At 36.9% G+C, this 25623-nt stretch overlaps 2 protein-coding genes across 4 annotated transcripts; both read left to right on the plus strand.

Annotated features, from left to right (window-relative positions):
- Nucleotides 1-218: 218 nt before the first annotated feature.
- Nucleotides 219-25118, plus strand: LOC114478198 (oocyte zinc finger protein XlCOF6.1-like). Of its 3 annotated transcripts, none has more exons than XM_028471084.1 (4): nucleotides 219-412; nucleotides 17308-17409; nucleotides 21675-22520; nucleotides 22608-25118. In XM_028471084.1, exons 2-4 carry the CDS (start codon nucleotides 17341-17343, stop codon nucleotides 22887-22889), a joined length of 1197 nt encoding a protein of 398 aa, XP_028326885.1. In that variant the 5' UTR covers nucleotides 219-412; nucleotides 17308-17340; the 3' UTR covers nucleotides 22890-25118. The 3 variants fall into 3 exon arrangements, with proteins under 3 accessions (XP_028326885.1, XP_028326899.1, XP_028326893.1); XM_028471098.1 differs by having other exon boundaries at nucleotides 22611-25118; XM_028471092.1 differs by having other exon boundaries at nucleotides 219-391.
- On the plus strand, nucleotides 2006-5508 carry LOC114478188 (zinc finger BED domain-containing protein 1-like). The gene is made up of 3 exons (XM_028471072.1): nucleotides 2006-3109; nucleotides 4020-4630; nucleotides 4824-5508. Exons 1-3 carry the CDS (start codon nucleotides 2275-2277, stop codon nucleotides 5241-5243), a joined length of 1866 nt encoding a protein of 621 aa, XP_028326873.1. The 5' UTR covers nucleotides 2006-2274; the 3' UTR covers nucleotides 5244-5508.
- Nucleotides 25119-25623: the final 505 nt, after the last annotated feature.

Below are 25623 nucleotides of genomic sequence, written 5' to 3' on the forward strand. Positions count from 1 at the left end.
AATAAATAAATAAAAAAAAAAATCAGTTTTTAAAATTGATGAAACTTTAACACCCTCTGAAGACCTGGAAATGTGGTTAAAAAAAAACAAAAAAAAAACCCTCTGTTTTTGAATGGTCAGTTTTGTAACCAGTGAAAAAAAATCAAATGTTTTGTGGCCAGTGGATGGCGGTAATGCACCTATCATTGAGTGCAAACTGCCAATAAACCCAAAGAAGAAGAAGAAAAAGAACTCTTCTTCTACACTGCAGTGACGGACAGAAAACATAGTTTCTTTTCTCTTGGTTGTTGAAGATTTGAAGAAGAATATTGAGTGAACTGAGTCAGTAGATGTGAGCAGAGGACGAACGGCACGAGGACATCGTCAGTTGGTCGGTATTTCGTCATTGGAGGTGAACTTTTCTTCTTAAAAGGTGAACACGCATGATGTGATTACCATACATACGTTTGTTGGCTTGTTTTCAATGAAGAGAGTTGAACATGTGCAATGACCTCAAAAATAGAGTCGGGGGTGTCATAGTATGGGGCCATTATAATGCTACATTCGATTGCACTCGGAACCCGGATAAATACGACAGAACGAATCGGAAAAGTGCAATAAAACGGTCCTAGAATTCGGGCAGGATCCAAGCACCCCAAAATGGCGGCGCCCTCCTTTAGATGTGCCGTCTAATTTGGTACGTGTGTTACTTAAAGTGCAGAATAAATCTTTAGTGGTGTTTCCACTTAGGTCATTTGCACGCTGCTCTGCGTAATAATAATACCTTATAGTTCAATGCACCCTCTACCGCAGTAGAGGCACACCAATGTGTTATCACTCATGTACATTATATGTAAATGAGCATATGTATTTACTAATGACAAATAAAAGGTGACAAAGACAACTATATTACTCATGAAATATTTATTAGTGAAATATTTCAACAACAAAAAAAACATTAAGTATAGAGTTTTCCTCTGTATTATGAAATGCATCCATACAAAGCAGTAAATTATATATATATATATATGTATATATGTATATATGTATGTATGTATGTGTGTGTGTAGTTTTATATTGCATCCGTTAGGGCCCTATAAATCTTTTTTTGTTTGTTTTTTGTTTTCCCAAATTTTGTGTTTTCCTCATCAATTTTTTAAAATTCCTTTTTTTTTCAGAACATGTTAGTTTTAACTTCTTTGAGGAAATAAAATAAATTTTAATAAATTAAACAAATATGTCAAAAAAAAAGTAAGATACAATTAAAAGGTAGATATAAATTGTACTGACATGGATTATTTCGACTCCTTTTTTATTATTTATGTCGTATAAAGATGTTTGTAAACAGCATTAATGTCACAATATTGCCCCTCAGGGATCAATGGTTTACTGAATCTGATCAGGATTATTGTGTTTTGATCAACTTAATTTAAATTAACCTGATTTAAATGATCCTGATGACATCATTCCAGATCGTAATGGTTACACAAAAACAAATGGGCACAAGGATGCATCAGTTATTTCACCACTCGGGGCCAGAATATTTGACAGTATCAGAAGTTATCATTAAACTACAATGTTTAAGACTTTAAAATCCCTAGCGTAGATGGTCTAGTCCACAACCACAGAACAACTTTATCCACACATCTTCTGTAGCTCTGATGAGATGTTGTTCAAACGCTCTCAGCAGGTGAAGCTGATTAAAGCTGATCACGTTTTTGACGGAGCGCTACACGATAAACGGACACTGGTGGCTCTGTATTTAGGAGTCAGTGATGATTTGCGTAGTTTTTTGGCAGTTTAGGCGCTGTTTGTGGTGGTTTAAAGCAGCCAGGACAAGAGGGGGCAGGGCGGTACACCCAGTCAGTGTTCCCCGGGAAACAATTCCCCATAAAAAGTGTTATTTGCCTCACGTTAACAGCATTTCATGCCGACTCTGTCCATTTCCGTGTTTAACAGTTATCATGGGTCGATTCCGATAACTCTGATTTGTTAGGGCCCTAATACATTTACAATTCAACAAACCCAAGCACATGTACACAACATATTGACACATAGGGTGAATGAGCTGATATGGCTGGGCGATTAATTGAATTTCGATTTCGATTTCGATTTTGGCTGCCCTCGATTACAAAAACAAGATAATCGTTATAAAACGATCATTCTGCCGCCCGCACGGCGCGTCTTGTGTGGTAAATGCAGCGACCCTTCCAACTGTGCACTCCGCCCCGCCCCTTCCCAGTCCCCGGTGCAAGTGAGTGTTTAGAAAAATCTTGTGGAAGGAGACGGTAGAAGATGGCAGAAAGGGAGCTTTTGGTCGTGAAGAAAGGAAAGGTGAATTCTGTGGTGTGGAAACACTTCGGTTTTGAGGAGTCTGACTCGGAACAAACTAAGATATTGTGCAAGATATGTCACGCGACCGTGTCTGCACCTCAAGGAAACACAACCAATTTATTTAACCATTTAAAGTCCACACACAGAATAATATATGACCAAGCAGTGAAGGAACAAAACTCAAAAATGAAAAGCTCCTCGACTCCTGCCACCGCCACGCAGTCCTCAATTAAGGACACGCTTTATAATGCCACCGCATATCCACCCAGCTCCCGCAGGCATAAAGAAATAACTGATGCAGTCACATACATGATTGCCAAAGACATGAGCCCTATCAACACCGTTAACGACCCGGGGTTCATTAAACTGATGAACACAATGGACAAGCGGTATGTGTTACCATCACGTCACCATTTTAGCAGAATTGCGCTGCCTGCACTTTATGACGAATGTCGTGGAAAAGTTGCAAAAGAAGTGTCAACAGCAGTATATTTTGCCACCACAACGGACCTATGGTCGAGCCGCACCATGGAGCCATATATTAGCCTCACACTTCATTACATCGACGCGGATTTCACCATAAAGACGAATTGTCTCCAAACGGCTTTTTTCCCCGAAGACCACACAGGGCAAAATATAGCCGATGGCCTGAGGCAAGCGATGGCTGCATGGGACTTGAACGAAGAGAAACTCGTCTGTATCACAACAGACAATGCCTCAAATATGAAGCTGGCAGCTGAACTCAATGGCTGGATGAGGCTGCAGTGCTTCGGGCACAGACTCCACTTGGCCATAGGTGAGTAGTAGGTTTCCTTCTCCTGATTGTGTGATGCAATTTATTAATAACTAAACAAATCATGTACAACAGTGGTTCTCAAACTTTTCACAGTCCCGTACCCCTTCAGACATGTAATCTTAAGCCATGTAGCCCCTACTTCTGCACACTTAAAAATTATAATAATGAAATGCAGTTTTTTCCCAACTTTGGGGTCAGGACCCCATGTGGGGTCGCCTGGAATTCAAATGGGGTCCCCTGAAAAGTCTAATAGTTTATAATGATAAAAAAAAAAAAAAACAAAGCTGAATATCAATGTATTTTTAAAAATGTTGTAATTATTATTTTTCAAATTTTAACATCACACAACAATCTTAAACTGTATTGTATACTTTCACTTTCTCAAATATAAATCTAGTTCAAAATAAATTGCAGAATAAAAAACAAACAATAAACATTATCAAAAGCTAATTCTAGAAAGAAAGAAAAAAGTCTGGAGATTAAAATGGGGTCACAACCCAAAAAAGTTGGGAACCACTGATAAACAATGTAGCCCTACAGTGAAATATATAATAATAATAATAATAATAAATTAAATAATAATAATATTCTGTAACCATGGGTTGTCTTACATCAGCTAATGTGTAATTTGTGGCAAAGCATGGAGGCTCCTGACTGCTGGTCGATTTATATTCTAGTTTCCATTTTTTATTTTTTTTATTCACATACCCTCTATGACAATTTGCGTTCCCCACTTTGGGAATCTAGGATGTAGAATATATCATGTTAGCTATCTATCTATCCATCTATCACACACACGATAATGTATTTAATTCCTAATAATAATTCATATTTCCCAGCCTATTGATACATTGATGAAGATTATGATGATGGTAATGATGATAAATGTTTATATTTATTGTACTTTTAGAGAATGCAATGAAGGACCACAGGATTGGCCGTGCAATGGGGGTCTGCAAAAAACTGGTCAGTGCCTTCTCCTACAGTTGGAAAAAAAAAAGGGAGCTGACAGATGTACAGAAGAGGCTGAATTTGCCTGAACACTCTCTTACGACGGAGTGTCCAACGAGGTGGGGGTCTCGGCAGGCTATGATTGGCAGGGTCCTAGAGCAGCAGAAGGCCATTGCAGAGGTCCTCTACAATGACACAAGAAACAGACACCTCACCCCCTCATGGCAGGACATCGATGTACTGGAGGCCATCAACAAGTCACTAAGCCCTCTCGTTGAATTTACCGATGCACTTTCTGGGGAGCAATATGTGAGTGTGTCTTTTGTCAAGCCAACTCTCCACCTTTTCAACACATCCATATTGGCTGTGCAGGAGGACGACACAGACCTTGCAAAGTGTATCAAGAAGAAGATCGTGGGCTATCTCAATGAGAAATATGATGATGCACCAACACAAGAGCTGTTGGACATGGCTTCAGCCCTGGACCCAAGGTTCAAGCTCACATATGTGAGTGAAGACAAGCATGGGTCAATTGAAGAAAGACTGTCATCTGAGATGAAGGCTGTCATGGTAATTATAATTATAATAATAATAACAATGCTATGGTACTAATAACAACCAGTAAATACAATGTAATTTAATGTAAACAAAAGTCGTTTAAGTTATACTTTAATATTTCTAGTTGTGAATAGACATAACCATTTAGTCAGATTAAACATTTTAATCATTTCTCTTCACAATATTCTCCTCCTCCTTTTCCCAGGAGAAGGCCCCTGAGAGAGCAGTGACTCCTGCTGATGACACTGACGCCACCGCTGCTGGTGGTGCACGAAAGAAGAAAGCCCTGGGCAGCTTCTTCAAGCCGGTCATTGAAGGCACAGCTCCAAGATCCGCTGCTTTGCAACCGGACCAGGACCAGGACAAGGCCATAGCTTTTGAGCTACAGTCCTACCTTCAGGCAGGGACACTGGACACTGAGGCGGACCCACTAGAGTGGTGGAAGGTATCCCAGAAGTTCTACCCACGGCTCTCCAACCTGGCAAGGAAATATCTTTGTATTCCAGCCACAAGTGCCTCGTCAGAGAGGGTTTTCAGTACAGGTGGTAATGTCGTCACCTGCCTGCGCTCATCCCTGAAACCAGACCAAGTTAACAGACTGGTGTTCCTGGCTAAAAACCTTTAAGAGGTTGTAGGTGTCAGATTGCAGGGAGCCTGGATGAGGGAGTATGGGACTAGGTGCCAACTACTGTTGTTTTGTTTTTAAAAAGAGTTTAAAAATAAGTTTTGGCAGCTGATTTTTCTCGTGAGTACGATTCAGTCCATTTATTCTTGTTAAGACTAATTTTGGCCAAAAGGGTGTGCCTTTACCTCAAATATAGTTTTAATTTGTTAACTGTTATATCGTTAATATACTGATTAATACGACAGTGGTTTTTTTGCAGTACTAGGTAAGGTTGTTGTAGCAAGTGCATTACACCAGAGTTGGAGTTGGAATTTTTTTTATGGTAAAGTAATTTTGTTTCAGTGTATAATACTTTAAGTCTGGGATAGTGTTTATTTTTTTATTTTTTACATATTATTTAATTCATTTTATCAATATATTTTTTATCTTAATTATTTGCATTTTTCTTGTTTTTCACTTCAAGCTTATGGTGTTAAAAGAAATACCAGAGTTAAAAGATCAATAAATGCTTTTTCTCAAATCAATGAATAATCGTCTTTAATAATCGTGATTACAATATCAATCAAAATAATCGTGATTATGATTTTTGCCATAATCGAGCAGCCCTATGAGCTGATATGTAAAGCGCTTTGAGACTGCTTCAGTGTGGTGATAAAGCGCTATATAAAATCAAGTCCATTTACCATTACATTTGTCTTTTTTCTTTTAATACACTAAAGCACAGTATCTGCACACAAACTGTTAATGTATTCATTGGTATTACGTATGAGTGACCACTCAAAGATTTTATCTCACCCTTAAGTGCAGCAACAATTGGACTTTAGTTTTTACCATTTGCATTTATGTATGTGGTGTTTGCCCATAATTAACACTGTTACGAATTCTCTTTCCCTAGAGAAGTCATTGATTCCGTATAGCGTACGTTCCATATTCAACTCAGTTATTTTGTCCATTTTTATTTACTGTACATCCAATTTGTAATTTAAGTCTAAAATGACTTTACAATTGAGCAATAGAAAAACATTTTGTTTCTTCTTTTTTTGAGCAGAATCCACATGGCTCCACCTTAAAACCCAAACCTTTTCTTCAGCATTGCCGCGACTGGTTAGTATCCGTTAAGGATTTTAAACTGCATTTCTTTAAGTTTGCGGGGTGTTGGCCAATTAATACATTTTTGTTGTTTTGTTAATAATTTTCCTACTTGATAATATTTTTTTATATTTTTATTGAGATCATGGAATAGTTCATTTCTGAACAATTTATTCATCATTTTATTATTACATTTCTTGTCTTGTAATTGAATTTGCGATAGTTGTAATGTAGGTGTATTTATTGTCAAAGCATCTGAATAATGTAAAATATTTTTGCATTAGTTTAATAAGGAAATTGGTAATGCATTGCATACTTTTTTAAGTTTCTTGAACAATTTGTCAAATTTAGGTTTTCCCTGCTCATTTAATAGATCGGTAACAAATATTATATTCTTTCATACCAGCTGGATATGAAAAAAGTTCTTCTGTAAAATGTAATTGTTCTATTTTTCCACAAGGTGCTGCAAAGTTGTGGGAAAACACAATTTTCCAATATAGCAGAACTTGTTTTTGATAGTCTGCTAGTTTTATTGGTAGTTTGGAGATGTCGGAGTCACATTTTAGTAAAAATTCTCGTCCTCCCACTTTCTTATAGATGTTTTTAGGGATGTGAAACCAGATGGAATCCGGCTTTGCTAAAAATTCTATAATCCAATTTATTCTGAAAGTACCAATCATTGCTTCAAAATCCAATTATTTAATCCCACTTAAGTCACAATCTTTTACGAGTTGTGATTTTTTAATATAAAGCGTTTTATTCTGCCAAATATGTTTATATACTATTGAATTTGTTTTTCTAATATTTTTGGGATTAATGAATGAAGACTAACTTGGGTTAACCGGTTTTGAGATGTCTTGCGATTTTGATAGTCGATTCCGTCCAAATATTGTTAAGTCTCTTGAAAGCCAGTGATTTTGCGTTTTGGACACATTTTCCAATATTTATGATTTTCTAGTGTTTGTATTTTTGGACATCTGTATGCCAAGGTATTTAACTATAGTTTTGGTGTGAATCGATTCAAACTTGGTGTACTGTATACACAATTATAAACGGGCAAAATCTCACACTTTTTAAGGCCTCATGCCTTTGAAAAATTGAGATCAACATTCAATGCCTTTTTTAATACTGATTTATTTTTTAGAAAGATCACGGTGTTGTCAGCAAATTGACTCAATTTAAATTCAGCATCATAAATATGAATTCCTTCAATATCTTAATGGTTAACAATGAGGTAGGCCATTAACTGAGTACAAAGAATGAATAATGTAGGAGATATTGGACATCCTTGTCTGATACAACATGATATATTTATTTTCTGAGATATGCCCCGATTGAGTGAAATATAACTATAAATAATCTGTAATAAAAGAGTTTTATGAAGATAAATGAACAAAATTAAACCTTCTGAATTTAAAGGGGAAATTGTAATCTGATATGTCTAGTATAAGCCGAACATTATTGTGTATTTGTGTACCTTTAATGAAGGCGGATTGGACTTCATCTATTAGTTGATCTAAGACACCCTTGATTCTATTGACATAAACTAAGGCCATTCATTTGTAATCATCACAAAGAAGAGTTCTGGATCTCCAGTTGTCTGAAACTGATACATCTTTATTGGGTTTGGGTAGTAGGGGTATCTATCCTGTTTTCATTGTAGAGGAAAGTTGTCCTTTATTTATACACTCAGTATATGCTTGGAATAGTAGATCTTTGATGTCTTGCCAAAAAGTTTTATAGAACTCTATTGTTAATTCATCCATGTCAGGGGATTTACCATTTTTCAATTGTTTCAGGTAGGGCTGGGCGATATGGCCTTTTATAAATACCGCGATATTTTTAGGCCATGTCACGATACACGATATATATCTCGATATTTTGAATTACCCTTGAATTAACACTTTGATGCACAAAATCACACCAGTATGATGATTCTATATGTCTACATTAAAACATTCTTGATCATACTGCATTAATATATGCAAATTTTAAACTTTCATGCAAAAAAGGGGATATCACAACTAAGTCAAAGTTGACATAACTGTATTTATTAAACAGTGAGTGGCTCAAACATAAAATTGTCAACAGAAAGTGCACGTTCTGTGCAAAATTGTCACAGAGACATTTCAAAACAAGACATTAGTGCAGGATGCAACTCACATGGCATTTCAAAACACAAAATTGAAGTGCACTTTTTGTACATAATGCCACTACAATATTTTAAAACAAATAGTGCCCTTTTGTGCATGTTGTCATTAAGATGACATTTCAAAACAACACTAAATTTAAGTGCACCTTTTGTGCATAATGCCACTAAGATATTTAAAAAAAAAAAAAAGTCCGCGAGTTTAACGGTATGGTCATTTTCAACACCGCACAGACTACAAGCTGCGATATATCGAGTATATTCGCTATATCGCCCAGCCCTAGTTTCAGGGATTTTTCTGTTTCATTTATAGTCAAATCTTCCTCCAATCTTAATCTGGCTTCTGTTTACTTATTTACTTTATCCTTTATTAAGTCCATAAAACATCACAATCCTGTTTCTTAAACTTTCTTGTGTATAATTCACCATAGAATGTTTGTAATTCTTAATGAATTCGGACTTCATTTTGAATACCTGTAATATTTAACCTGTGTATCTTTTTTTTAATATTGCCTTTTTTTAAGCCCATAGAAATAAGGTGGGTTTTTCTCACCTTGTTTGATCCATTTGGCTCTAGATCTTGTGAACGTGGCTTTTGATTTTCCTGTTGGAGGATCTGTCACTTGGTACCAGCAACAACTGCTGGTTTCTAGTGGTATAGCAGGAGTTATAAGTTTAAAAGTTACAGATCGCCTTCTCTAAATGTATACGGATGTTAATACAGACACACAGAATGGATTACACACAGACAACTTTGTTTACAAATCCTAATTCTACACACACAGATTGAAACATACACACGGATCATGGTATAGACACACAGTTAGTAGGGATGTCCCGATACAACTTTTTCACTTCCGATATTGCAGCCTTCCGTATCGGCCGATATTGATCTGATACGATACCAGCAGGAATCATACATACTTTTATTACTTATTTTGTTGTGTGAAATGTTAGAAAAGGCTTGATAAAGTGATGTTACTCAGAGAACAATAGTAGGTTACTTTGTTGAAGCGTGAACCACAGTCACTTATGGATAGAAGTGCTGGAGCAGGAATTTTTATCGGAGAGCTTATATCGGTGATTTTAGGTGCAGTCCGATAAAATCCGGTATTCGTTTTCTAGCTAATATCGGACCGATATTCAATATCAATATCGGATTGGGACACCTCTAACAGATAGTATTACACACACACACACACATTGTTTGTTACAATAATGCCCCATATCAAAGGTCTTAGGCCCCTAGAATCACTAAAATGTGCATGTTTTCATATTTTGTTTGTATTTGCTTTCATAAAAATATTTGAAGCTTTTTTTTTTCTGGCTTTTACAAAGTGGAAAGCTGGGAATGGATGGCTAGGATGATACTCTAAATAAGGTATGGAGTCTTGGCGTGGAAAGACACAGGGATATGACGGTGACACACGGCAGATATGTGAGAAACCCACGTCATGTGCATCACAAGCAGGAAATGGAGAGCTACAGGGACCAGAGACACTCAGCAGTCGGGGTACATTGCCATGAATCTAACAATACAATATGACTATATATATTGATACTAAACAATACAATATACATCGTAATATCAATCATTACAAATGTCACCTTTACAATGTTAACTAACTTTATTATTTATTTCTATTATTTATTCCTGTTGTATTATGTCTTTTAAAAGATTTGTTTGGAATTTTTTTGGATCGATACGATAATCGCCTGGTGAAATATTGCGATATACTGCAGAATTTTTTTTTTATTACACCCTTACTCAGCAGGTCCACAACAAACTCATAGCTGAATTCACTCTTCAGAAATATTTCAGTAGTTGGTCATCACCCTCCGTCCCTCACAGAAAGTTCTCATGGTTTAAACTACTAAATAACAGCTCATCATGCGGCACACTGCTATTATTTTCAGTTTGCAGACTTGGGGTATAGTGAGATTGAACCCTAATCAACTGATTTTTTTCTGTAAGTTAGATGTTCTGTGGTCTTTAGGTTGGCTCCTCTCTGGGTTTCCAGCCACTCTCTATCTTGTCAGTATGTGTGCGATACATAGGTAGGGCCCTATAAAATCTGCGTTAACTGAATCGCGGATGGAATCACGAATCGACCAATGAAAACAGTTAAACGCGGAAATGGACAAAATCGGCAAAGAACATTTTATGGGGAAATGTTTCAGGCGACCGCTTATTAGGGATCGACCAATATGGGTTTTTAGGGCCGATACCGATACAGACTGACGATTTTCTTGAGCCCATACTACTTTTGCTCCCTCAATTTATATCATAAAAATTACACTATGACGACGATAAATGGTACAAGTCTCATTTAAAAAAAAAAAAAAAGGAACATTAACATATTGAAATTAACAAAGGTGAGGTAGAACGACACCAAGTAAAAAATATTCAACAAATAATAAAAACAGCAAGTAAAAAATAGTGACATGTTATGAAAGATAACTTTGTCCTTGTCCTGAAAATAGCTTTGACAAAAGTTGGCCTGACTGAAGATATATTTGATTAACAGGATTATTGGGTATAAGTAATATAATTATAATATTAAACACAAAAAGAAACCATGAATAATAGTCCATTCCAACACAACCCTAGAACATACGATAACAGAGGAAAATAATGTGATGTCAGATGCACAATAAGCAACAAACTGTTCAAGTTGCTGTTCTAAATTACATCAACATTAACAAGAATAAATATTCAAACAAGTAGCAAACTGCTTCTCAAAGTTAAAAAACTTCTCAGCGCAGCGCTGAGAGAAGCAGAGAGAGAGGGAAAGAAACACAAACACACGCCAAACCTCCGGCCAGCTGCTCGTTAACTATAACTGCGACACAACACGTAGAACCACGGACCCACAGAACAGATAAGTTAAACAGTTAAAAGATGCATTGAAAGTTTAAACCTGCCTGGGATTTTAGAGCTTGCTTCACGCTCTGCTAGTTGGGGGGAGGGACACTGTGTCTCCACCAACACGAGCAGCCGCTCTGTTAATAAAGTGAATCAGCGAATGCAACAGCGCTCATCGGCCGATGTCGATACACGTAAAAGATGCAAAAATCGGCCGGCCGATGAATCGGTCGATCACTACCGCCCTCCCGCCTCCTGTCCTGGTTGCATTAAACTCATCTTAAACCACTTCAAACACTGACTCCTAACTACAGCCTCCAGTGCCCGTTTAACTTTGCTATTCCTGTGAAGCTCTGTCTGTTTTTTGTGTAGTGCAGCGGCGCTCTGTGAAAACGTGATCAGCTTTAATCATCTTCCCCTGCTCAGTGTTCGAACTGTTGTGTCTGGCTAACTAAGAATAACTCAGTCCATGTTGTCCTTTATTTATATTTATTCCAGCCTTTTGTCAGTGCCTTGTTGGTAAACATTCACAGTCGGCAAGCTACCTCAAGTACAACCGTTTCAGTGGGAACTTCCGGTTTACAAAATAAAAGTCCGTTGGAGCAACGTTATTAGAATGTTACATTCTAACAACATCTCATCAGAGCTACAGAAGATAGGATCATTTAACTTAGGTTAAGTTAAACTAAGTTGATCAAAACTTAATCAATAAACCTGCTCAGAATCAGTAAACCATTGATCCCTTGGAGGAAATTCTACAGTTACCTCGGCTTTAACTTGTGATACAGGTTCTGCGCTGATAAATGATGAGAACCAGACTGAAGAGGTGATGAAGTAAAAAAAAAAAAAAAAAAAATATTCTAAACTAAATAATAAAGGGTTCAAAGCAGGATGATCAAGAAGAGTTCTTCCTCCGGCCAGAAAAGATGCAAGATTGACTAAAAGTTCTTTTTCACACACATTTCTACACAGATCGACAGTTCCACCCCAACAGATAGGAAGGGAGGAGGTCAGTTTGCTCTCCGGGGATGGCGCCACCCTGTTTCGGATGTAAATGGACTAGATTTATATAGCGCCTTATAACCACACTGAAGCAGTCCCAAAGAGCTTTACATACCATCTCATTCACCCAATCACTCTCACATTCACACACCAATGGGACAGGACTGCCCATATGAGACCAACTGATCTTCCTGAGAGAGACAGACAAGAGAGAATGGAAAGTTGAGTAAGATCTGAGTAAAAATAATTTATTAATTTTGCCACCACAGTATTTATTGTTTCCTCACAATAGTTAAAAATTAATATTTTCCTAAAAAAGATAATTATTTCCTAAAAAACGGAATTAAAAAAATTAAAGTGGAAAAAAACAGAATTTGGGGAAGAAGAAATAAACGGAATTTAAAAAAAAAAAAAGGATTTTATTGGGCCTTACATAGGCAGAGGAATGAGGCTGAGTGGGGCACTGAACCAACATCCTACAATTTTATGATGATTATTTCCCAACTTACTAGAGATGCACCAAAATGAAAATTCTGGGCTGGAAATGGGGAAACCAAGGCAGAAAACCAAAACACCCAAATAAATTATTATGCCATTTATTAGTAACATTGTATTTATGGCTGTGACTGTGCGCCAACCTTAATAAAATCAAGATGTTGCAATGAATAAATTAGAATTAAACAATGCACAATATATATAAATAATTTTTGATGCATTGCTACTCAGTGTAAACCTCAGTGTGTACATATGCATGTGCAAAAAAAACGAGTTAGACATAAATGAGATTTAAAATAGATAAAATGTAATGTACATGCATTTAAAAGAAATACTTCAATAAAATAATAAATTGGGTAACTTAACTGCCCAACCAATGGCAGCTCTAGTGGTTATCCTGTTGTCTAACACTACAAACAGCATGAGTTAATGTTTATGCACATGTTGAGTTTCCAGCTACATTTATATAGACACAGGTTGATATTAGAACTGGGTATCACGGACAGTTGGCTGAATCGATTCAATTTCAACCATTAGTGTTTCAAATCAGGATGCAACCAACAACTATTTTTACCTTAAGTTTTAAATCCCTGGTAAGATAACTAAACCAATAAAAACATTGTTCTGGAAGAAAATAGAGATTTGATTGATTTAATCGCCAGTGCGCATGCTTTATGTGTTGACCACATGATCATGTGTTATCAAACTCAAGTTACTTTTTGTAGACTTTCAAATACATTAACTTCTTTATATAACATTGAGTTCATGTAAACTGAGATGTGTAAGAATTTGAAGATGCAAGATACTGTTTTTTTTCTTGATGTCAATTTGTTTTATTTTTAAACTGTTTTAAAGTTTCCATTGACATGATCAATATAAATCAAATTAAATCAAACGTTATTCTATATAATTTTATATAGAATTTAATACTGTATTGTCTTCATTGAGATGGTATTTTTTAATCCAGCTGAGATGAGGCAAAATGGCTCCTTGTTGAGTAAAGGTTGTAGACCCCTGACCAGGGGAAGAGGGTTAGGAGACCCCACTATGAGAGCTGGACCCTCTGAATTGAATTCCAATAGCAATGCAGATGCTAAGTTGGTTATGCTACTGTTATGTTAGATCAAGTACAGCATTTAACTTGTAACCTGTTATGCTTTGCTGTTATTTAAAAAAAAAAATGTTAGGACTTTTAAATTTTATATAAGAAATTACCTGTTATTTCAGCCACTGCTTGTTGCATAAAAACTTAATATTGTCAATAAAACATTAAAACATTTATCAAATATATCTCGAGTCATTGTCAATCTTTACTTCTACCTATAAAAGCAAGGGAGGAGTGTGTGCTTCCGTGCGTGTGGAGCAAATATCTCCACGACATGGTGCAAGTTCAACCTCAAACTTGGTCAACGGGTTCCAAATACCCCAAATGTGTGTATCTGTTATTTTGGAGTAATTTTATCATTTCAGAATGTTTATTTTAATTGTATTTCACTTCTGGATGGCCCTGAAATGAAACCTTTTCAACTTTTGACCTCAGGGTGTGAGGGGGCGCTAGCGCACTTTATCTGTTTCGCTGCATAGCTCACTTCCGGTGCGTGCATGATCTCCCTGGACTTCTCTTTTCTCTTTTGAGGAAAAATAATTTTTTTTGTTGTTCATTATTTGGTGATGACATTTAACGTTTATTTTCGTGTTCGTCTGACCGTTCGCCATTTAGACCAGACAGACCTCACCCGGAAGTCATTGATGGCAATGGCTGCTGTGTGGAAAGCTCTACATTTCTCAGCAGCGCGCGTGTGTGAGAGAGAACCAATGGAGGAGATTTGTGTTCAAGGTAGAGAGTCTCTCTCACACACACACCGATCAGGTGCGCTTCACTATCGATGTGTGTAATGGACCACCATTTAGTCCGGTTACAGTCAGTGTCACGACACCCGTCCATTGGGTGGTAGTGATTGTAGTGTTGAGTCAGATCAGTAAACGGTGCTACATAGTGAAGCCCGCCTGATGATTACTGCAGCTTCACTCACGACACACCTGCCACTACACCTAACTACTGAAAATAGATAAGTTTAGTGAAAGTTAGACAGGCACATGCACACTAAACGACAACAAAAAATATGAAAATGACTCAAAATACACAAAACTAAATATTTATACAAAAATTACACAAAAGACAACACAGAAAAATACACCAAACGACAACAAAAACATGAAAATGACTCAAAATACACTAAACTAAATACTTATAATCCCACATGAATGCATACTTCCGACGGGCACTGTACATTACAGAAAAAAACACCAAACGAAAAAATATAAAAAAATTAGTTAAAAAAAAAACACTTATGCGCATGTCTCATAGAATTAAACCAGAGAAATTGCACACGCTATTTTACTTTGCACCTGCAAATATACCCCTTTATAATTCTACAGAGTATGTTGTTATTATGCCCATTATTGACAACTCTTCTTAAGCTCCCACTATATGAATACATACTTCCAACAGGCACTGTACTCGACTTAAAAAAAACATACATTTACAGAAAAATACAACAAAAATATGAAAATGGCTCAAAATACACAAAACTAAATATTTATACAAAAAATACACAAAATTACTCCTGAATAACACTACAATAGCAACAAAAACAATAATTATACAAAAATACACGACTCCAAAAAAAACACATTACAAAAAATTAAAATAAAAACAGCAAACATTTATGCACAAAAAGACAACAGAAAGATACACAAATACACATGACTCCAAAAAACATACGTTACAGAAAAATACACCATACAAAAAAAATATAAAAGTGATGAAGTCATGCACATGTCCCATAGAATTAAACCAGGAAAATTGCACCCGCAAATATACTCCTAATGCTCCCACATGAATACATACTTCCGACGGGCACTGTACTAGTTTGTTGAATTGGTGAAGGGTCATGGTGAATGTCGAGTTTATTTATTGTCATGCTTGGTGTAGGTCCTCCACTGACAAATACTCCGACACTGTATAGACAACAAATAACGTTTTATTCAAATGACTGATTCCAAGATGCGCTTTTCAAATTTAAATGAGGTATTATGTGGGACCGACTTGAAGCCTTTGCTTTCCACCACTGAGTACTGGCTTAAATCTTTGCAAATAAAAGCTGCAATAGCTTCTGTCATTTTTATAGCACGTGGAGACTCGGGAGGTAGTTGTAGTGATTCCGTCAGTTTCTTTTGTGTAAACATGGGTGCCGTGTCGTAGGCAGAAGTGGTACCTCATTAAGTGGTTTTTTCTACAGTACCTCATGTCACGGCAAATTTACGGTTGTCATCGTTTTAAACTCAGTTGTAAGTGCTCTGTGTTGAAAATGAGATCCAGACAAGGACGTGATGAAGTAATAAAAATTTTTACTGTATTCTAAACTAAATAAAGGAGTACAAAAAGGCAAGCAACTAACTGGAAAGAGCACCAATTTTTTACAGGTAGGAAGAACCCCACCCTAAGATGGAAAGAAAGGAGAGGGTCAGATGGCCTGACTGAGCTCGGGACCTAGGAGACATTGGCGTCACTGATATCGGTCTTTGTGTGTGTGCGTGTGTTGATGTGAGTGTGTGTGTTTGAGTTTGACTCTGGCCTTGGAGACCAGGTAAAGAGCCAGCTGGTGTCTTATCTCGTGTGGAGGATGATGAAGGCATGTGACTGCCATCTGACTCTCTCCCAAGAAAGACAAAGAAAAGCACATCTCTGTAGAATGTCATATCTTATTATAAGTAAGCACACATTTTATGAATAAGATACATAAATGAATATTATATATTCATTTTGCTATATCACTTACTTCCCAATAGCTTCAGTTTTCTCAAGCTCGCATGTTCCAAACTTCTGACTTCAGCTGGGGCGGCTTACATAGTGGAGCACCGTCTGCATCTGCCTTGTTTGCATTGAAAGCACTCTGTGTTGCACTGCTATCGTCAGAATACTAGGGTTTAAGTAAAAGTTAAAATACAATAAATATCGATTACAGCACCGTTGCATCGATTTTTATAAATGTTAATAGCTATAGTTAATATAACACGAGTTTGAGTCACACGTCGATCTGACAGAAACATAAATTGCACCTTAGAGTAGCTTTCATTGTTTTCGTTCTGTCTCAACCTACATGGACACGTTGGCTCGTTTCCTGTCACACATGCGCTGACTCCAGTGTTAGGCCGCATCATCACAACATCCGGTTTCTGCTGCGTTGTTTCGGTGGGGAAAGATACAGTTTCAGGCCTTGTTTCCCGCATCTGCAGCATCTTCTTCTTCTCTGGAAGACCAAGTGCCTTTAGAAGCACATCTTTGATTTTATTGGTGGATGCGATGCCATCAAATGTACACGAATGTGGCGGACTGCCACAAATATATGAACGTTGGTGAAACACCGCTTCACTGTCATTCTGTCTTTTCCCTCCTTCAGGTAGTGCTGATTCTACGCTGATGTTGCAGGTGAATGGAAGTGTCTGAAGGAGGATTGTGGCTCCACTTAGCTGTGACAGCAAACATGGACTTCTCAGAAAAGGTAAGAAAAGAGTGGGTTGAAGACTGAGGTTGCTGGGGTACCGGGGGATTGGGACATGCGCAAAAAAGGAAAGAAAAACAAGGAGTTACAAATAAACTTTACTTCAAATAAATGCATTTAAACTAAATAAAACACACTTGAATTATGATAAAAATAATGAGGTTGAATAAATAACTGAGGTAACCTAACAGCAGCAGCTCGACATGTTTATGCGTATGTTGAGTTTCTAGCTATTTACATAGACCTGTTAATATAACGTAAGTTTGAGCCTTTCAGACTTCTGGCCTTGTTTGCCCACATATTTGTACTGACAGGGTCTCTGCCATTGATGCTCTCATTGAGGGCAGCAGTAAAAAGGAAGAACGCGCTGAGCGCAGGGATAGAGCATACACGCTCATCAGAATCAGCATGAAGGTACCAGAACTGATGGACTATGATGCCACGCCAGATGATCAACTATGGATCTCTCAGAGCAGGGGTCTGCAACCTCTGGCTCTGGACCCTAATGTGGCTCTTTGACTCTTTTGCAATGGCTCCCTATAGATTAAAAAAAAAAACTTTTGAAATGAAGTTATTTTACAGAGGCTATCAATGATTAATGACAAATAAGATCAAGATATAACAATTTGTTTACTTAAAATAAATCAAGTTGTGCAGTGACTGTGCCACCTTCCTGCTTCACCTCCTGCAACATCTACAAATCATCAACTTTCCTGCACCCGTGACTAACCTTGAGTTTTAAATCCCTGGTAAGATAACTAAACAAACAAAAACACTATTCTGGAAGAAAATAGAGACTTCAATTGTTTGGGGACAGATTTATTTAACCGCCACTATGCCGGTTACATATGCATGCTTTATGTGTGGCAAGAAATTAGCAATTAGCATCTGTTGACCATATGATCATGTGTTATCAAATTTAAGTTACTTTTTGTAGCCTTTCAAATACATTAACTAAAAAAAAAATCTTCTCTATATAAGAATTTGAAGATGCCAGATACTGTTTTATTTCTTGATCTCAATTTATTCTATTTTAAACAGTTTTTAAGTTGCCATTAGGGATGAGCGATATGGACTAAAAAAAAAAATATCCCGATAATTTCTGGTATTTATCACGATAACGATAAACATCACGATAAATTAAAAAAAACTATAAATAAATAAAACAATTCCCAACTTAAAGTGTAAACAGGTCCCTTACAAACACAAATACACTTGAATAAATCAACACTAGACACATTAAAAAAGGCTACAATAGCTGTTGACTCTATGAGCTTATATTTTATGGAATATATTGGTACATGTGGGTCACTCTATTAGTGTTATTGTATGTAATTCATTTATTTCCTCACTTAAAGTGAAATTATTTTCTAAAAAAAAAAAAGCACATGAAAAGCACAAATAACTCCATTAGTGTTTTTCCTGCTGCTGAATCTTGTTTCATTTATCTTAATGAGTTACATAAAGTTATGGTTGATAAATAACTCTCTGATTTCCTATAATTAAACCAGATCAAGCTGATGATTTAATTATTCAGTATATTTAGGTGTTTTAATCTCAATAGTTATATTAGTCTAATGGGACCAACTTTGTCTTGTGGACACGTGAAATATAATTAAAAAATAGTGACATTAGCATTTATGCTAACATTTATTTCACACAATGTGTGACATGTTTAGCTTTTATCCTTCCAGACAAGTGTTAAATCTGACCATGAACAAGTTGGTGGCTTTATGACAGTAAGATGTGTTCTTTTTACTTGGTCTATTCCTTATATGGAGTGGTTAGCAATAGCTCTTAGCCCAGTCTCTATGTGTTGGTGGGTTAGCTTTGCATAGTTAGCTTTAGTTGAGTTTCCAGTTCCTAATCGTTGCTGCAGGTTCATCTCGTTCCCGTGTTTGTGGAACTTTGGGTGGATCTGGAGGAGGAACTTGGAATGGTTCACTTTGTTGGATGGTTGTCTGGTTTTAGTAATGGTTCGTGTTGTATGGCAGCGAGCACCGCCGTGTGTGTGAGGGCTGGGGGCGGGAGCGGCGGTGGTGCACACTGTGCAGGCTTCACTGCGCAGTTGCCGTGAACAGTCCTCTCCGTTCCAGACAACAAACGTGGACAATTTTGGACCGTGGACCAAGTTTTTTTATGGTCATTCTTGGCCAAATTGAGGGATAGGGATGTAATGATTAATCGTAAGGCAGTTAAAAATTGATTCATAGGTATCACGGTTGATATCGATACTCTGAAAATTGCAGCACTTTTTTTAAACAGCAGAGGGCGCTATCTATTTTTCTTTTTTCCAGAAGCGTAGGCGATGGGCGGAATCGCCTACTACTCTCTTTCTGGCTGCCTTCTACTCTTAAACATGTTCATAATTGCTTCCTTACCCCTTTAGCACCGAAAGAATATCTGTAATATTACGTGAACATCTGTAAAAGTCATGTTTTTCTATTAGCTTTGTCTGCTAGCATAGCATCTCTTCTTCACTGCTAGAATATCTGCATGCCAACTGACCACTGGGTTACCAGCGCCCTCTGCAGGTTCAATCAAATATCAAATTGGAGTTTTTTAAAGTCCAATTGTTAAGGCACAAAATACATTTTCAGTTGCACTTTTAAAAAGAAATGGAACTATTATGTAGTTTTGCATTGTTTACTATAGAACCTGAATTTAAATAATAGGCTTCTTCTTCATTTGTATTAATCCTTTATTTATTTCATTCAGGATTTATTTTTAGGTAAATTGCATTGTTTTGAATAGTTTATCAAGGGATTATTTTGACAATGAAAAATTAAAGGAAAATAGTATATTATTTTCTAGATTTTCCCCGAAAAAAATAAAGGAATATTTTTCAGTCATCATTTGTCTACAGTCCCATTTTGTAAAATAAGTCGTAAGAGAATCGTATTGTGAATCGAATCGTATCAGGAGTTGAGTGAATCGTTACATCGCTATTGAGGGACAAATGGCCCGAGATGGGCATTTATCGTTTCTATCGTGGGATGACATATTCTTAATGGTAAGAATGTTTTTGACGATATATCTTGAATGACGATATATTGCACATTCTTAGTTGCTATTTACATGATCAATATAAATCAAATATAATTGTAACTGTATAGAATTTAATACACTGTATTGTCTTCATTAAAAAGGTATTATTTTCGGCTCTGGGAGGACTTGAATCCAGGTGAGATGAGGCAAAATGGCTCCTTTGAGAGTAAAGGTTATAGACCCCTCACCAGAGGAAGAGGGTTAGGAGACCCCACTATGAGAACTGGCTCCTCTGAATTGAATTCCATTGGGTGAAGAAATGCAAATGCTAAGTTATGCTACTGTTAAGTTAATTCAAGTACAGCCTTTCTGCAAAATATAAAAACAGAATACATGTAACCTGTTATGCATTGCTGTTATTTAAAACATTTTTGTTACATCTTCTTTTAAAATTATATAAAATGAATGATCTGTTATTTCAGCCACTGCTTGTTACAGATTTTTTTTTTATTGACACTAAAACCTTAAAACATTTTGCAAATATCATATCTGGAGTTATTGTCAATTTTTACTTCATACAAAACTACGGTACGCCAGTTAAGTCAACTATTCATCAACATGCATGGCTTTGCTGTACACCCCTGCCTCTCCCACAATTTAAGCTGTTTGGATGATGCCAACTTTTATCCCCAGCTGGGAAAACTGTAACGGGTGGTTGTGTTTGAGGTGAAGGCACAAGTTTGTCGTGTTGCCGCTTTTAGCGTGAACTGTTTTGAAACAGTTGCTTTCGGCTTAGAAATCCATTCATTGTTGTTTTATTCCTCCAAATCTCTCCCTCTACTCCTCATGTGCCGCTCATGCTGCACTTTATGGTGAGCCAGGTGCCCCGCCTCCCCACACAGTAACAGAGTGACCGGCAGGAGGGTTCATTCCTTATTACGCTAAGGAACCAAGAGGAGTCAGTCGTGACTGATGTGGCAAAGTTAACTCATTATCCAGTGTCTTTGGTAAATGAAAAATGATGAGCCCGGCACTTATCGAGCTCATTTTTAATTATTGTGCAAATAATTGATTTGTTGATTATCACGACAAATAAAGGGTACAAAATGTGTTGTGCTTAAAAACCTTAGGGCCGCTCTTTTCTTACCTCAAGCCTAATGCCATGTCTTATCCATCTTTAACACCCATTTTTTTCCTAGGCAACACATTTAGAAACAAGTGTTTCCAAGGACTTTGTTTTGTTCTTTCTCTGTATTTAATCTCTTACTGTTCTACAGGACTCTGGAAGACAGAACACAGTGAGACCTCAGCGCTCTGAAGTGAACAAAGCTCAGCCAAAACAAAGAAACAAATCCAAGAGAAAAACTTCAGCAACGGAGCAGAGAGTTCAACAGCAGAGCCAACCTGGAGCCAACCTTAAAGTCAAACAACATGCATGTGATCAGTGCGGGGAGGCCTTTACTAGGAAATCACACCTCACTAGACATCAAAGAATCCATTCTGGAGGTGAATCGTTAAGCTGTGACGAGTGTGGAAAAGTTTGTGCTCATAAGCGACGCCTGAAAATCCACCTGCTTGTTCACAGTGGAGAGAAACCATACACGTGTGATGAATGTGGAAATACTTTTAGAACATTTGAAAACCTAAAAATACATGTATTTGTGCACCGTGGAATTAAACCACACAGATGTGGAGAGTGTGGAAAGGCTTTCACACGAAGATCTGGTTTTTATATGCACATGAAGACTCACTCAAGAGCGGAGTTGTATCGCTGTGACCACTGTGGGAAAATGTATAGAGACAAATACTATCTAAATATACACCTGAGGTCTCACACTGGACATGAAGTGTGTCCCTGTGACCAGTGTGACAAAGTTTTTACAACATATCATTTGTTGAAACGTCACCAAACCAGCCACTCTTCAGAAAGGCCTCTCAAATGTGAAACATGTGGCAAATCTTACAAATATAAACGTGACCTTAATCGCCACCAACAAGGCCATGAGAAGAAGTCTTTCAAATGTGACCAGTGTGGGAAAGGTTTCATCAGCTCTGAGAGGCTGAAAGTCCACGAAGGTACCCACAGCAGGAAGAAGAGGTCTTCCAAGTGTGGCCACTGTCAGGTTTGTAAAAGAGATCAATTGTAGTTTGCAGCAGAAAATGTATCTGTGTTTGTGAATAATGAGTCAGTCTTTGTCTCTGTTGGACAGCAGAGCAGCACAAATGGAGTCTCCTGTCAGCACTGTGAGAACAGCCTCTCTTCACCAGGTAATCCCAGGCTTCCCAGATGTGCTAAGAGATCCTATAACTGTGACCAGTGTGGGAAAACCTTCAGCAGTTCATCTGTCCTCCACTCCCACCTCTGTGTGGTTGGAGACATGGAGCAGGGATCATCTTCAGATCACAGCGACACACAGATGGTGATGATACCTTCTGGTTCCAGTGTTGGGTTGAAGAACCCAGAGATCAGACTGCACAGGATTCCAACATAATCTTGCTGTCAGCTGGAAAATGAACACTTAAGAGTACAGGAAGTTATCTATCTTGGAAGATCTGGTATTGTCCTTACTTTTGTCTTCATTGGTCCTCATGTTTTGATGTTGATTGGAACTAATTCAGTCTATTCTATCAATGAAATGTTTTTTTTTGTTTTTTAAGTAAAATCTGCTGTAGTATTGTGCACATCAGCAGCCCCTCAAGGTAGTGTGGTGCAATATGGATAACATTTTATATCACAATATAGAATTATATATATATAAAAAAGATAAGGTATTTAAAGTACCTGAAAATTTTAACATGCTTTAACTTGAACACTTTAGAACAACCATTTCCTGAAGATATAGTCTTACATAAAGGGATGCATGGGTTATTGATAACTTTGAAATACAACTGACAGAGTGATTAAAGGTCCAGTATACACCTAGTATAACAACATCTTTGGAGCAAAGTGTATGTATGGGCGAAGGCTCATTTTGAAGAGAGATATGTCTGGATTTCTTTTTAAAAGTATTGAGATAACTACCTCTCTTTGTGATTTTGATAGAATACCCTATTAAAATGAAAAATTGAAGTTGAAGTTTTTATTATCTTCAAAAAATTATTTGACAAGTCTGGTAATATCAAGGAAAAAAAAATCATCATTTAGAAGCGATACATTGAATTTCCAGTAACCACGTCCTCTGGAATATTGCAGATTATCATCGGGAAAGTAACCAGACTATGATCAGAGCTTAAGTAGTCACCAATGCAACAGTTTAATACTCTTAGAAATCAATCAGAAAATAATAAATTCTACTGGCCTGTTTTCCTCTGCGCCATGTATATCTTTGTTTAACAAATGCCAGATATAAACATCAAACCACCTCTGAAGAAGACTGGCTGGGACAGTTGAATTATGTCAGGAAATCAAAGTAAATTTCCTGAAAAACAGTTGTCTGAATAAATGTATCCATAACAGATTGTGTTAATGCAGCCCATCATCTTCGTTTTTAAAGCCATTTTTCTTTGTAATGGGTGTGAAATGTGTATCAAAGTAATCTCATAATTGTATTTGCTTGTTTTTATATCTGATGTGTTGGATGTGATTTTCTTGTTAATAACACACCCTGCAGATTGTGACAATGCAGTTGAAGTGAATATGATCAAAATGTTTTAAGTATAGCCTCTGCTTCTCTCAAAGCTTTTATTTTGTGTTTCCTCCACGTAAGAACTCTACCAAAATATATGTTAGGTGCAGCTCAAGTGTGTAACTTTAAGGTGGTTGAAACCGGACCCCCTACTTATGATATCTGGGTTCAAAAAGTCCAAGACATCTATCATATGGAGGAAATTACATACTTATTAAGACTCCAGAAAGACGTTTTCATTGTGAGATGGAGATCGCTCTGCCCGTTTTTCAGCTGTAGTTGGTAATGCCTCCTCTGATGCCTTGAGTGTTTGCAACATGTACTGTACCAGTATTCCTGGAAACTGACTATGCACCATGTGTCTGAGTTTTGGATGGAGAGGATTTGTGGTGTACTTCCTATTGTCCCTGCTGTTTTTGTTCTTTGTCATTGGTACTTAAGATTTTTGTTTACGCTTGTATTTTTATATATGAGATCAATATATGGTGGACATATATACATCTCATTGTATGCGTCTTAAAGACTAACTACAATATTGTCCATTGTTAACATTTTATTATTTTGGTAAATTTTCTGGTCTAACCTCGTGCTTGCCATGTTGATATTGTTGTTTTATGTATTGCTATACTATATGCTATATATACTGTTTTTATTTTTATTTCACCTAAAGTTTACAGATTGAGTAAAGAAGCTCTACATTTTCTAACTGTACTGTGTTGGCTGAGATGAATTAAAATTAAGTTTAAAAAAAAAAAAAGTTTCTTAAACAGGGAAACCATGCCTAAAGTGATTACACCTTGGTGTGATCACTCCCATTTTATTACACATTTACTACAAGCCATATTTACAATTTTCTATTAACTCTTTGATTAGAGCTCATAGTTTTTTAAGTGATATTTGTAACTCTGAAATGTTCTTTAACCTTTCTTTAGAATTTAGAATAGTTCTATCACACCATGATGAAACCTAAAGTTCCTCTTAAATCTCCTTTGATTTCTTCTGACATGAAGTTTAAATAAATGTGTGAATGTGAAGATATCAAATGTCTAGTCGAGCTTTGTTCGATTGAATAAAGATGTTATCTGTGATGTTTAATGGATTCAAAATGCGGCATGTGTATACATACATACTAATCCTTCATCAAACACACATGGTTTCAATGAGAAGAATGTGGAGAAGAGGTGCATGGATGGATTTAAGAACAAGAAGTTGGTAGGTGGCAGCTTTGAAGGGTCCTCTATAAACTGACAGACTTTGTGAAACTAAAGGAGTTTGAATAGACTTTTAGAGTTGCTGCAAATTATTTAACTTCCAGTCAGGGTGTCTTTGCAACTCATCTTGACAAAATGAGACAAACAAGTGCAGACATCTTTAGTTTGGGATTGTTCCTACATTAATAAGGCATTATTGCATTAGCCTGGATTCAGTTTAGCTCCAAAGAAGGAATATCTCTTTTTAAAACAAGTGATCTCAAAACAATGAGTGATGGACTAATGAATGAATGACGTCTGAGATCGGTTATGAGCATGTGCACTACCGGAAAATGAATTTATGCTACTTCCGCTTAGCTTTTTTCCACTTCCGCCGTGCTGAGATAAAA

Source organism: Gouania willdenowi, chromosome 2 (assembly GCF_900634775.1).
Source record: "Gouania willdenowi chromosome 2, fGouWil2.1, whole genome shotgun sequence".
NCBI classification, from domain to species: domain Eukaryota; kingdom Metazoa; phylum Chordata; class Actinopteri; order Blenniiformes; family Gobiesocidae; genus Gouania; species Gouania willdenowi.

Coding starts and splice junctions, on each gene's coding strand:
- LOC114478188 (XM_028471072.1), top strand. CDS start 2,275: ATGGCAGAAAGGGAGCTTTTGGTCGTGAAGAAAGGAAAGGTGAATTCT. Junction 3,110..4,019: donor CAGACTCCACTTGGCCATAG/GTGAGTAGTAGG, acceptor TTGTACTTTTAG/AGAATGCAATGAAGGACCAC. Junction 4,631..4,823: donor CTGAGATGAAGGCTGTCATG/GTAATTATAATT, acceptor TCCTTTTCCCAG/GAGAAGGCCCCTGAGAGAGC.
- LOC114478198 (XM_028471084.1), top strand. CDS start 17,341: ATGGAAGTGTCTGAAGGAGGATTGTGGCTCCACTTAGCTGTGACAGCA. Junction 17,410..21,674: donor ACATGGACTTCTCAGAAAAG/GTAAGAAAAGAG, acceptor ACTGTTCTACAG/GACTCTGGAAGACAGAACAC. Junction 22,521..22,607: donor CCAAGTGTGGCCACTGTCAG/GTTTGTAAAAGA, acceptor TCTGTTGGACAG/CAGAGCAGCACAAATGGAGT.